The sequence below is a fragment of the Gouania willdenowi genome, chromosome 17, assembly GCF_900634775.1.
Source record: "Gouania willdenowi chromosome 17, fGouWil2.1, whole genome shotgun sequence".
Lineage (NCBI taxonomy): Eukaryota > Metazoa > Chordata > Actinopteri > Blenniiformes > Gobiesocidae > Gouania > Gouania willdenowi.
In genome coordinates this window covers 27,582,787-27,595,902 of record NC_041060.1, presented here as the reverse complement: position 1 = coordinate 27,595,902, position 13,116 = coordinate 27,582,787, and the positions used below count along the sequence as shown (strand labels likewise).

Below are 13,116 nucleotides of genomic sequence, written 5' to 3'. Positions count from 1 at the left end.
AACAACAGAAGACTTGTCCATCCAGCCTTACATGTTACAGCCAGAGTCGGACCCAGCGGAGCGAGATGATAATGAAGATGATGAACCTGCAGAACCCTAACAAGTGAGGTAACACAAGCACCGAGCTAACGCTAGCGCCAAGCTAACATCACAAAATGCATTTTAATAGTCTTTTCGGAGACAAAAACGGAAAAATGAAATGACTAATGAAAACTTTAGACTTAAATTAAATCACGTAGGGCATATCATCAAGGATCTAAAACGAGCACACAGCGCTAACATATGAAGTCTGAAGACGGTGAAACTGCTAATGCTACCAAAACAATGACAGGGACGTCTTATCATCACACTTTTTAGCGTTATTTACAGCTTACTGAAGTGCTCTGTTTGTCGTCTCCAAAGATAGAAGGAATTGACCCCTCAATCAGACAAAGTCTTTCGGCAAATCCTTCTTTATACTGGCGGAGGTTGCTGAAGCAGTCATCCTTGAAGTGCTTCGCACACACAAAAATGACCTTACCCACAGATGTGGGTACATTTCCACGAAAAATAAAACTCAACCAGGCACTTTGAAAAGGTTCTGATGCTGGGAGACGTTGTAATGAAGCGTGTGGGTTACTACATCCAACAATCGAACATTTTGACTTAACCTCTCGTAACTTCGGCATCCTTGAGCTTGGACTACAAAATAAAAGCGAGAAATAAAAATGGCGGATTGCTCGAAGTGTTGGACCTGGAGTTGATGTACTAATTTGGCAGTTCCGCTGCAAATACTGTGATGTAATAGTTCAAAAAACGTAATAGAGAATAGAAAAATCGAAACAGATTGAAAAATATGAGCAAAACAGAATATAAAGATATCTACGGAGCACCTGAAGAGACTAATTTGATTTTTTCTGTACTTCTAAGCGCTCTAAATATAGAACAAAATGCATTTAAGGGCTAAAAAAGTGGATTTAGCATGATATGTCCCCTATAAAACAAACTTATGGGAGACAAAGAGAGATACTTTTATTTTGAAAAGGGGATGTTTGACCCAGGACAATTTTAAGTTCCGCTCGCAATGCATCTTGGGGCGGTTGAGTATGTCCCAATATAGTATACATCAGTATATTTCTCGCTTACTCAATCTTTGCACACTATCTAAAGTAAAGGCACTACATACTAATATTGACGTACTAGAAGTACGTTAGTATGTGATTTTGAACACATAATGACTTCTCCCATTGATCTTTAATGTCACTGGCCTTGACAGAACTAGTAAGATATCGCTGCACTAGACTGAAGCAATGAAAGTCAGCAAATGCTGGTAGAATACATGCCTCTGAATGAGAGTGAGAAAGGTGACGAGTTTAAATACCTGTGATAAACAGCTCTTCAACTCACTAATGAGGTGAAAAAGGCAGTGCAGGGAGGAGGTGAGTGTCAGAGGTGATATGCAACAAAAACTTAATGCAAATATAAAGAACCAACATGCAACTCTAAGTTAAATATAAACAGATTTGATAAAAACATGAAACTGAAATGCTGTGGTTACAAGATTGGAACAACAACCAAACTCAGTATGAAAAAAAAAAAAACCTCAATGGAGGTCACAGATGGTCTCTAGAAGCCACGAGAAAATGCTGACCCTTGACAACAGAGGGTGGGGAGAGGGACAAAGCACACACAGAGAGAAAAGGAGAGAGGAAGAAAGACCCAAGCACACAAAAACAAAGCTCTATGAAGCACACTGTGACTGGCAGTGGGACGGTGGAAGGTATTCATACAAAGAAATACAATACAATAGTGTGTGTGTGTGTGTGTGTGGGGGGGGGGAGCAAGCTGAGAGCAAGCTGTTCAGATTGTGCATAGTAGAGCTGGGCGACATATCAAGATATGTCAAGTTTTCTACTATGGGGATATGAAAAATGACAACATCGCCTATATCGATATATATATTATATCAATAGCTTATTTAAATACTCGTTTTAGGAGTCGCTGCTTTCACTACTTCGAAGAACAGCATGAAAGTACAGTTTGATGGATTGCTGTACTTCACCTAAACAGCAACATTAAAGAACTCACTCACTCACTCACACGTGCTGTCCCTTGGATGAGAAAAAGGCTAAAGTGGTACATATTGTGCAGCTGTTTGTAAGTAAATTTGCCCGTTTGACATTTGGATCATCAAATTTAACCCAGAATATTCTTTCTGGTCAGACTTCATCATACGCAAAGATTGCGGGGCCATCGCCCCTCCCAGTGGTCAAAAGTTTTCATTAGTTTTCCCAATTCTTAATATAATTTACAGTACATAATATACAAATATTCTAAAGGCCAAAAAACAGTGACTAGGAAATAAAAACATGGCAATATGAAAAAGGCAGTGGTTATCAATACATAACACTTCAATATATCGCCATTCTATCCGTACGCAACGCCACACATTGGCCAGTTTAGGTAACGTGATAGGTGCACCACGTGACCTAAACTGGCCAATGAGACATTACACACTTGTACTTCCTCAACTACATTACGGACGAACACTAACCTTTACAGACTAACTAACCCTAAACTACATTACTGACTAACTAGCCCTAACCGTACGGAATGGTCACGTGACTTCCGGTAATATTTTTGTATGGATAACTACTAGGAGGCATTTTCTATTAAAAAAAAAAAGTGCTCAGTGCGTGCTTCTGATATAAAGCGGTGGATTGAGCGGCGTTGTCCCAATCTACCCCCCAAAACACCCCACCCCACCCAGTTTTCGTCCATATCGCCCAGCCCTAGTGCATAGCATCTCAATGTTTTTACCTTTTCTGTGATTTACAGTAATAATGATGGGCCTTCCTATACTACAGCATACCTCTCCTCCGTGGCCGTCAAATATCCCAAATATGGACGGGTGGCTCTTGTTGGTGATGTCTGTGAGCACCTCGAAGCGGTCCTCCATGTGATCCCTCCTGCCTTGTATGGAGTACACAGCCACGTTGTTGTTCTTGAACTCCCAGGTTTTGGAGAACTCTGCATCCAGGACACTGAGGCCTCCTAGCCGCTCATTCTGCATCATCTCCGCCACTTTCCCCTTCACCATCTTCACAGCATCCCTGCTAGACTTGACGATGGTTTTCACCTCATCTGTGTGGAAGAAGTAACTCCACAGCGCCAGGCTGATGCACAGCAGGAACAAGGTCTCAGGCCTGAGGAGAAAATAACGCATGATGCGACCCAGAAGAGACAGGAGCGTCATAGTGTCTCCTATCATCACACGGTCTGTCTCTGCCCGGCTGCACACTTCACTCCATACGATCAGCACGACTGGGAATCGATGTCAGACAAAGGCGGGATTGGAACATTAGCGGTGCTCCTTCTATACACTCAGCTCATTTACGCACTGTGACCACCTTCATTCCATCGACTGTTGGTCTGATGTCCCCCAAGTCCTATGTCCTCAACCACAGTGTCCATCCACATGAAGCGATCTCCCGCATCCTATGGTAGAATGACGTGTGTTGGGGTCAGACCCTCCCCGCTGAGACACGGGTGTGTTTGGATTTCAGGGTGTCCTCAGTTTTCCGCCGCTGACCCACTTTCTTCTATGTAATGTAGTTTCGGTCTGAACATCAGCGCAGCGTTTTTCACACTCACACTCCGTGCCTGCAAGTCATCAAACAGCGAGGCAACACCGGAAGTACTTTAGCAGGTTTACAGTGCAAAATTACCGGGTATGGAAGCAATACTGAGCGATTTACCGTTACGTCCGGCTTTTATTGTGAAAAGCAGCAGCAGAAATGCGTTGTATAGAAATGTTAGCTTGATTTTGGAACTGGAAGTTCCTGTTTGACGAGAATGCGCAGCTGCAATCACACGATGAACAACCGAAGCACCGGACCAATGACAGAGGCTGCGGCATGAGACGATGACGTCAGCTAGTGTAATACGTCATAATCATACTGGCCATTATGGGAAAAAGCTTAAGTAACGCCAAAATATGTCATTTTTTTTTATTTTTGATAACAAAAATAAATCAATGAATCAAAATTCTCAAACACCAACCACATTTGTATCTTTTCTTCATTGAGTTCAAATACTATATGAATACTTTAAAGTTTTTATAAACAAAAAAGGTGAAAGAACTCTGCTACTATATAAAGAACTGTTTCCTGTACCTCCAAGTGTTACACTGTGATACCTGTATTTGTTTCATTCTTACTAGTGATGTTTTCCCTGACTTTGTTCCCTTTATGTTCTATTACTGATTGTAAACTGTCTATAAAATGTGTTTAAAAACTTGTATGTCACTATTGCTCTTACATATTATTACATTTATCAAATTGTATTTGAAAAGTGAACGTTAATGATAATGAAAATAATATATGACAGTATAATAATAATAATAATAATAATAATAGTGATTATTACCAGGTAAATATAATATAAATATAATATAATGTGAATCAATAAAATAATGCGATCAAACTGTTTAATGCATCACTGTGACCTCACAGCATGATTGTTGTAAATATCTGTATCATATTTGTATACAATTTGTATTAGTATTATCTGTCTTACTTTGCTTTTTTCTTACTACTGTAAAGTGTGTATCTAATCCTTATTTTTAACAGTTTTTTACTTAATTATACACTTATTTAATGTTTATTCTTTCTTTCGTCTTTGTTTAACATTTATTCTTTTATTTACAAGTGGCTGTAACAAAAGCAAATTCCCCTGGGATTAATAAAGGCATTCTGATTCTATATATGTGAGACAGGTTAGTGTTGTAGCAATATTAACCCTATTATTACATATTGTATTTTGAGTTCATTTTTGAAATGTTCACTTTAATCTCGACATTTTAACTTTATTGTCGACAGTTTGACTTTGTTTCCCAAACATATTTTCTCTATCAAATGGACACAGCTTATGTATTTAAGATGAGAAAGGCCTGTAATTTTCATCATAGGTATACCTCAACTATGAGAGACAAAATGAGAAGAAAAAAAAGCCAGAAAATCAGATCGTAGGATTTTTAATGAATTAATTTGCCAATTATGATAGAAAATAAATATTTAGTCAATAACAAAAGTTCAGCTCAATACTTCGTAATGTACCATTTGATGGCAATGACAGAAGTCAAATGTTTTCTGTAAGTCTTCACAAGGTTTTCACACACTGTTGCTGGTATTATGGCTCATTCCTCCATGCAGATCTCTTCTCGAGCAGTGATGTTTTGGTGCTGTCGCTGGGCAACACGGACTTTCAACTCCCTCCAAAGATTTTCTATGGGGTTGCGATCTGGAGACTGGCTAAGCCACTCCAGGACCTTGAAATGCTTCTTATGACGCCACTCCTTCGTTGCCCGGGCGGTGTGTTTGGGATCATTGTCGTGCTGAAAGACCCAGCCACGTTTCATCTTCAATGCCATTGCTGATGGAAGGAAGTTTTCACTCAAAATATGGCCCCATTCATTCTTTTCTTTACAAGGATCAGTCGTCCTGGTCCCTTTGCAGAAAAACAGCTCCAAAGCATGATGTTACCACCCCCATGCTTTACACTAGGTATGGTGTTCTTTCTCCTCCAAACATGACGAGTTGAGTTTTTACCCAAAAGTTCTATTTTGGTTTCATCTGACCATAAGACATTTGCCCAGTCCTCTAATGGATCATTCAAATGCTCTCTAGCAAACTTCAGACGGGCCTGGACATGTACTGGCTTAAGCACAGGGACACATCTGGCACTGCAGGATTTGAGTCCCTGGCAGCGTAGTGTGTTACTGATGGTAGCCTTTGTTACTTTGGTTCCAGCTCTCTGCAGGTCATTCACTAGGTCCCCCGTGTGGTTCTTGAATTTTTGTTCACCGTTCTTGTGATCATTTTGACCCCACAGGGTGAGATCTTGCGTGGAGCCCCAGATCGAGGGGGATTATCAGTGGTCTTGTATGTCTTTTATTTTCTAATAATTGCTCCCACAGTTGATTTCTTCACATCAAGATGCTTATCTATTGCAGATTCAGTCTTCCCAGCCTGGTGAAGGTCTACTATTTTGTTTCTGGTGTCCTTTGACAGCTCTTTGGTCTTGGCCATAGTGGAGTTTGGAGTGTGACTGTTTGAGGTTGTGGACAGGTGTCTTTCATACTAATAATGAGTTAAAACAGGTGCCATTATTACAGGTAGCGAGTGAAGGACAAAGGAGCCTCTTAAAGAAGAAGTTACAGGTTTGTGAGAGCCAGAAATCTTGCTTGTTTGTAGGTCACCAAATACTTATTTTACAGAGGGATTTACCAATGAATTCATTAAAAATCCTACAATGTGATTTTCTGGATGTTTTTTTCTAATTTCGTCTCTCATAGTTGAGGTATAACTATGATGAAAATTACAGGCCTCTCTCATGTTTTTAAGTGGGAATACTTGCGCAATTGGTGGCTTACTAAATACTTTTTTGCCCCACTGTGTATATATATACATACACACATAAGCTGTGTCTATAGCCATAGCTCCATACAAATTTATTCTACCAGTCAATGTTTTTTGAAACATTACCTTTGGGGTGTACAAATGAATAAAATCCTAAACTTTAAATCTAGTTGAGTTTTAGCTTCCCTGTTGCCATTGCCCATTGAGGGTGATCAGCCTTGTAAGCGAATGGGCACCGGTTCGAGTCCAACCAGGGCCATCACTGTATAATGTAGAGCAAATCCCTTAACCCAATACTGCTTGTGTTGTATGTCACTTTGGATAAAAGCGTCTGCTAAATGAAATTGTAATTTGTAATTGGCATACCTTTAAGGTGTGGGATTACCAGATTTTGATCAGTTTGGAGCTGATGATTTCTACTGATTTGAAGGAAAATAAATTCAAATGTTTTTATCTACTGCATCAAGTGTTATTGCTGTTCACTGATATTATAATCAACCAATGTTTGTTTGTTTGCTTCTTAAAAAACATACTGTAATCTTGATTGCATTTGAATGAGCTGGTCGAGTTGTCCCTGTGACTGTTTTGGTGTTTCACCATAGAACCAGCCACTGTTGAAGGGCAGAAACAATCTACAATAGCGGCAATTTTTAGGATGATACAGAGAAGTCTATAGACGTCCCAATCTGCTAAATGTAAAATTTGCATTTGCAAATTTTTCCTCCTTCCAATACATCATATTTGTTTGTATTTTTTTTTTTTTGCTGCTCAAATCAATCGGACCCACAAAATGTGTCATTATAAAGAGCTGACATGTGTTTTTCATACCAACTTTCACTAGCCACGTTATGACTGATTAGTACACAATTATGGTTTATGTGTGTGTGAATGTGACAGTTCCTTAAATACATGCAGTTACCTTGTATACACTTGTGGTAAAAGGACACACTTTTTTTCAGGCAATAGAATCATTTAATTGGGTTTGTTGACTTATTCACAATAATGATTTTATTCCTTAGATTGATTAAGTAAACTACTCAAGTTTGTGTTTCACAATATTATCATGTTGTGAAACTACACTACACAATAAACTAAAACATTGAAATCATGCATCCCTTTATCTATTTGCTACATTTATAAAGTAGTAAATTAGAAGACAAAATGACATTAAAACTGTAGCCATAAAACATTGTGTCCTTTCTGTAAACTACACCTGAGGCCCATTCAGAGGTGTGTTAAGCTTGGTCATCTGGTGCCAGGTTTCACTGAGGTATGTTGTTCTCTTTAGGTTTGTTTGATCAAGGAGGTAACAGTTTGGATCATTTCAACCACAACACCGGTTTAGAACATTGATCTTGTTCCCACTTGGGGTATTGTGACCCTTTTAATGCTTTGAGGTACTGCCAGCTGCAAGGTTGACCCCTACTAGGTATTTTGCTTGGTAGATCTCTGAGAAGCATCCATATTGTGCAAAATGTGCAAATACATTGCGTATACACACTTGTTTTCGAAATGTAAGTGTATCTCTGACATGTTACACAACTTTCTGTTTGTGAACAAAGTAAGCACGGAGCAAAAACAACACCAAAGCCATTGGACTCTTGGGTCTGGATTCATATCCCATATCACAGGGACCACAGTCGTGCCTTGTTGAGAACCTGCTTTATTTCTTGTCCCACCGGGGTTATGCAATCTGTTTTTACCTGCCCACCTACCTTCTGATAATGTTAGCTGTTTTTTCTCCTTTGTTCTGTGGTGGGTTTAAATTTGCTGAAGTTGGACTCAATGGGAAGTTGAAGGACGGAGGTGAACGGCATCAATCACCAAATGAGTGGGACGGAGTGACGACCCATCCAATCAGCAGGTATGAACCATTTTAGCCCTTTGTGACAATGAAACAAAATGACAAAATGCTCCAAGGTTTTCATATTCTTTCAAATTCTCTTAGAAATATGTACCAACTGTTCAGAATGCTATTGCTTCATTGCATCATTGTGACCACACTCACGGTGGCTCTGATGGCCACACTGATCTCTGGAGTCACACACGGGCCCAAGCAGCTAATCTCTAAAAGGCCTCCTCGAGCTGGGAGCAGTGATGCAGGCATCCCCATCACAACAGCACTCCCGTCCAGTGGTGTTCCAACAGAGGAAACAACTGAGGCCATGATGGATGGATACACACTGTCATACACTGACAGTACCACTTATTCCAGCGACACCTATTCCACCGAGTTTCACACGGACACCATAGCGCCTTCGGATATTGCTCATGAAAACTACACCCTTGACTACAATGAATGCTTTTTCAACTTTTGTGAGTGTTGCCCACCAGAGCAAGGTCCCATGGGTCCCCCTGGAGAAAAAGGACCACCAGGGCCACAAGGACAGCCCGGTCCTCAGGGTAAGATTACGTGGATGGAAAGTAATGGAGTAGAAATACTTTGTTATTGCGCTTAAAGTTGGCTTTTCAAGTATGCTTTTTTCTGGTTTGCTTTTTGGGACGATACACTGAGTTTATGATACGATACATGATATTGGTTCTGCGATCAATATGATATGACATTTTGTAGAGGAAAAAAAGACAAAATAGTATTTTATGTATTTGTTTAATATCATCATAATCATTAAATGAAAATACATTTTACTGTGAACTATGTATGAGCTTTTCAAGTTTCAAACTGAAAAAAAGGGTTAAATAATCAGTAAAATAAAAAAGTGCCATTTTAAAGTGCAAAATATTAAACAGCCACTGCCAGACTGACCTATTAGTTATTAGTAGGGATGTAACGATTAATCGTAAGGCAGTTAAAAATGGATTCATAGGTATCACGGTTGATATCGATTTTCTGAAAATTGAATCGCAGTACTTTTTTTAAACAGCAGAGGGCAGAGTAATCCTTCTCTTGTCCAAATGCTGAGGTGGCGGGTGGAATCTGCTACTACTTTCATTCTGGCCACCTTCTACTCTTAAATATGTTCATAAATGATTCCTTGTCTTTTTTTTAAAAAAAAAAATTAAAAAAAAAAACCCAATTGTTAGGGCACAAAATACATTTTTAGTTGCACTTTTAAAAAGAAAAATAACTATAATGCAAAATAGTACAGTATTTTTTTTTTCTTTTTCCCAAAAAAAATAAAGGAATATTTTTCAATCATCAACTGTCTACAGTCCCATTTTGTAAAATAAATCGTGAGAGAATCATATCGTGATCCCAGTGTCGTGAATCGAATTGTACCGGGAGTTGAATGAATCATTACATCTCTAGTCATTAGTGTACTATGTATAATTAAAACATATCATATGATAATTTTACTACTAGAAGAACAACGTCAACAATAACCTAAGGTAGGGAGGGTCAGCATGTCAGAATATGAAAGGAAAAACAACAACGCCTCCATCATTACACATGTGCTATGTCTTCTTGTTTTATAAAGGTGTTAGCCACCTCATATAGCAACTTTTGTTTTGATTTAAAACCACTTGTATGATTTGTGTTGTTGAATAGTTTGACCAAAACAGTGGTGGGTGGCTGATTATTTATCTTTGGAGACCTTGTTTACAACTGGACACCCCATGGCTCTGCCCTTGGACACATACTGTACCTAATTAAATTATTTTTTTTATAGATTTCTCAGAACTACACTCTGTTTTCAGGGTTGTCAGGGGAGAAAGGAGATGTTGGGCTAACTGGACCTCCAGGAGCTGCTGGATTGCCTGGCATCGCTGGCAAAACAGGTACAACAAAGCCATATACTCCCTCTTTCTTCATGATGTTCTTTATTGTTGTTATTTTTCTAATCAATCGTAGTTATATGTAAGGTTTTTGTGGCACAATAAGACTTTTAGCACTCTGGGAAATCTCGCTCTCATTAAGTTCTCCTGCATGAATTCAAAGCACAAGAGGGATAAACTCACCTTGGCTGACGTTGAGTCTGACAGAGATTTAGATTATTTTTCCCGTTGTAGCGTTGATTCCTTGAAAGATTTTTTTGTGGAAAAGTTGTATCTGTCTCTAAGGTAGAAATGCAGAGTTAGCTGCTAAAGCTAATGATGCACACGAGTTTCACTTATCGGCCTGTTTAGTGTCCATCTTGTGCACTTCCTTCAAATTTGTAAATGTAATTCAAATAATAGCTTAATAAAAATAATCATGAACCTGGTTAGTGAATGGTGTACCTCGTAAGTTTACCTTTTCACAGTGAGAACTCATACTGTCCTAGTGTCCTTTTCATGCTTGGAAATCTTTTATTCATTAGCGCTTTTCAAAAACTCAAAGACACTTCACAGTTGGTAAAACAACTACACAAGTCAAAAAAGAAACTAACAAAAATAAAGGTAAATATAGAAAACAATACATAACAATGACAAGTTAAAAGCTTGGGAGAAGGAGTGTGAAAGCAGAGGAGGTCTTTCTCCTTAATACTGCTTCTCCTCGGTTTTACAAAATGGTCAGATATGTGCATCATTCCCAGGTAGCGTCCAAATTCCGCCCGCCGGAGTCGGTGTTTTCATCTACTTGGGGTAACCTGTGTGGAAGCGAGAGGACTGCCCTTCCATACTGTTGCTGAACTGCTCACATTGTTTTTTAAAATGCTCAAATTGGTCCGATAGTGGCATCAGCGGAAAGCCCTGGTAATATAAACACTATTAAAACACTAAAGATCTCTGGACTAAAATGACAGATGCTGATAGGTTGGAAATATCAACAGAGTAAACGAGCTTGTTGACGTTTATATCCTTCTAGACCTATGACCCCCCAGGTCACGCATGCTCAGTTACAGAGTGTAAAAATGCTTATTTTTTGTATGCTTTACCTAATAAAAATGTAGGTGAAAAAGGAGATCAAGGACCTATTGGTCTGCACGGAGCTGCCGGAATACCTGGAAAACCTGGGGAGAAAGGTCTAAACTTATCAGTTTTGTAGCAAATCCTAGTTAAGAGTCCATGTTTGATGTGTCTGAAACTCATTGGAATGCTTCTTTTTCTTCTAATATAGGTGACTCTGGTCCTAGAGGGGAAAGTGGTGAACAGGGCCACAGTGGGCTCAAAGGGGACATGGGAGAAAAAGGAGAGCCCGGCCTGAATGGAACAGAGGGAGACCCTGGTAGAGAGGGGCCTATGGGTCCTCCTGGGATGGCAGGTACACAGGGTCAGAAAGGTGAACAGGGACTTACAGGGGAGGGTTTACCAGGTGAGAAAGGAGAGAAAGGTGATGTGGGTGATCATGGGCTTCTTGGTCCAAAAGGGGACATGGGCCCTCCTGGAATCAATGGAACTGATGGTGTCAAGGGACAACCAGGGCCTCAAGGAGGTAAAGGGGATACGGGTATGAGAGGACCCCCGGGACCCCCGGGTGGGAGGGGCATGACAGGGTTGAGGGGAGAGAGAGGTCCTAAGGGTAAACATGGGGCTCGGGGCCCTAAGGGCTCTCCTGGTGAGAGCGTGGAGCTGGTTCGGTCAGCTTTCAGTGTTGGGCTGTTTCCCAGCAGGTCCTTCCCCCCACCTGGTCTGCCTGTGAAATTTGACAAGGTGTTTTACAATGGGGAGAGACACTGGGATCCAACACTCAATAAGTTTAATGTCACCTACCCAGGAGTCTACTTATTCACGTATCACATCACTGTGCGCAACAGGCCTGTGCGTGCCGCCCTGGTTGTTAATGGGATCCGGAGGCTGCGGACAAGAGACTCTCTGTACGGCCAGGACATTGATCAGGCGTCCAACCTGGCCTTGCTGCAGCTGATTGAGGGTGACCAGGTGTGGCTGGAGACTCTGAGAGACTGGAATGGAGTTTACTCCAGCAATGAGGATGACAGCACCTTTTCTGGCTTCCTTCTTTACCCAGATTTAAAGAACAAACCTGTCGCCATTGAAAAGTTGTAGAAGGCAACCCATGACCTTGAATTTACATTGTAGCCATTGACACAACTTTGTCAAACTACAATCACACCTAATATCTTTAGCTATTGTACTATTTCACTAATCACATCAAAGCTTTGTTACTTTCTTTAAGACGTTGTGTGATGTTTTAGACTTGGCAAGACCAACATTTACATTTTTTGTACAGCTGTAATAAAAGCACTTTACTCGCAAATTCACCCTTGAGTTTTGGATGGAGAAGGAGACTTCAGGTTACATGTTACATGCTATCCTAGAATATTTCCTAAGAATGACATTTACAAACTCTCGCACTATGACATGTTTTACCACTAGAGGGCGGAAGATGTGTAGGTTTTGCAAGTATGAGAATGCTACAACAAGAGCAGTTAGATGTTGCATCTAATAAATTATTTTTAGACTAATTTTCAACCCAAATAATCCAACCAATATGAGCAGATAAAATCAGGTTATCGTCTTAATCTTGCTGTTCTTTAGTCACTGAACCGAGTGGCAAAGTTCTTCTAAAATCTGCATTTTTAAAGTCCCTCAAGTATATTAACGCCTTGACTTGGTAACTGAGTCAAAATATTTGTAAATATATAAAATGTTGTTAATATTATCTTAGTTTTGGTAAATATAACAATAACACCAATAATTTGCATCTTATTCATTTGTTTTTTTTAAAATTCTGTACAATAACAATAACAGTATTTTAATAATTTTTGTTAATACAGTAATCTAGAAAAAGTCTGCAATATTAACGACATGAAGAATACCACTTTTTTTAAATTTCATACATAATCCTCTTTCAATAATTTTATTTAATTAAGATGAT

The 13,116-nt window shown here is 39.6% G+C and overlaps 2 protein-coding genes across 5 annotated transcripts in view; one reads left to right on the top strand and one right to left on the bottom strand.

The window, feature by feature from the left end:
- The window catches only part of ppm1la (protein phosphatase, Mg2+/Mn2+ dependent, 1La), a 39,409-nt gene extending 35,615 nt beyond the window's left edge, over positions 1-3,794 (bottom strand). For 2 of the 4 annotated variants that reach the window (XR_003675928.1, XR_003675927.1), the window contains exon 1: positions 2,852-3,794. Coding sequence is in view for 1 of the 4 variants with exons in the window: in XM_028472283.1 (XP_028328084.1) it covers positions 2,852-3,250 (399 nt within the window). In the remaining 3 variants the exon portion in view is untranslated. The remainder of the gene's footprint in view (positions 1-2,851) is intronic. The other 2 variants (XR_003675926.1, XM_028472283.1) reach the window with 1 other exon arrangement.
- Positions 3,795-8,030: 4,236 nt separating this feature from the next.
- On the top strand, positions 8,031-12,443 carry otol1a (otolin 1a). Its single transcript, XM_028472270.1, has 5 exons — positions 8,031-8,262; positions 8,347-8,801; positions 10,056-10,136; positions 11,231-11,302; positions 11,398-12,443. The coding sequence occupies exons 1-5, from the start codon at positions 8,123-8,125 to the stop codon at positions 12,282-12,284; spliced, it is 1,635 nt and encodes a 544-aa protein (XP_028328071.1). The 5' UTR covers positions 8,031-8,122; the 3' UTR covers positions 12,285-12,443.
- The last annotated feature ends 673 nt before the right edge of the window (positions 12,444-13,116 follow it).

What these genes read in the sequence shown, in the direction of transcription:
- otol1a (XM_028472270.1), top strand. Translation starts at nt 8,123, where the DNA reads ATGTTAGCTGTTTTTTCTCCTTTGTTCTGTGGTGGGTTTAAATTTGCT. An exon ending in ACGACCCATCCAATCAGCAG is followed by an intron (nt 8,263 to 8,346) that starts GTATGAACCATT and finishes AAATTCTCTTAG; the next exon opens with AAATATGTACCAACTGTTCA. An exon ending in TGGCATCGCTGGCAAAACAG is followed by an intron (nt 10,137 to 11,230) that starts GTACAACAAAGC and finishes ATAAAAATGTAG; the next exon opens with GTGAAAAAGGAGATCAAGGA.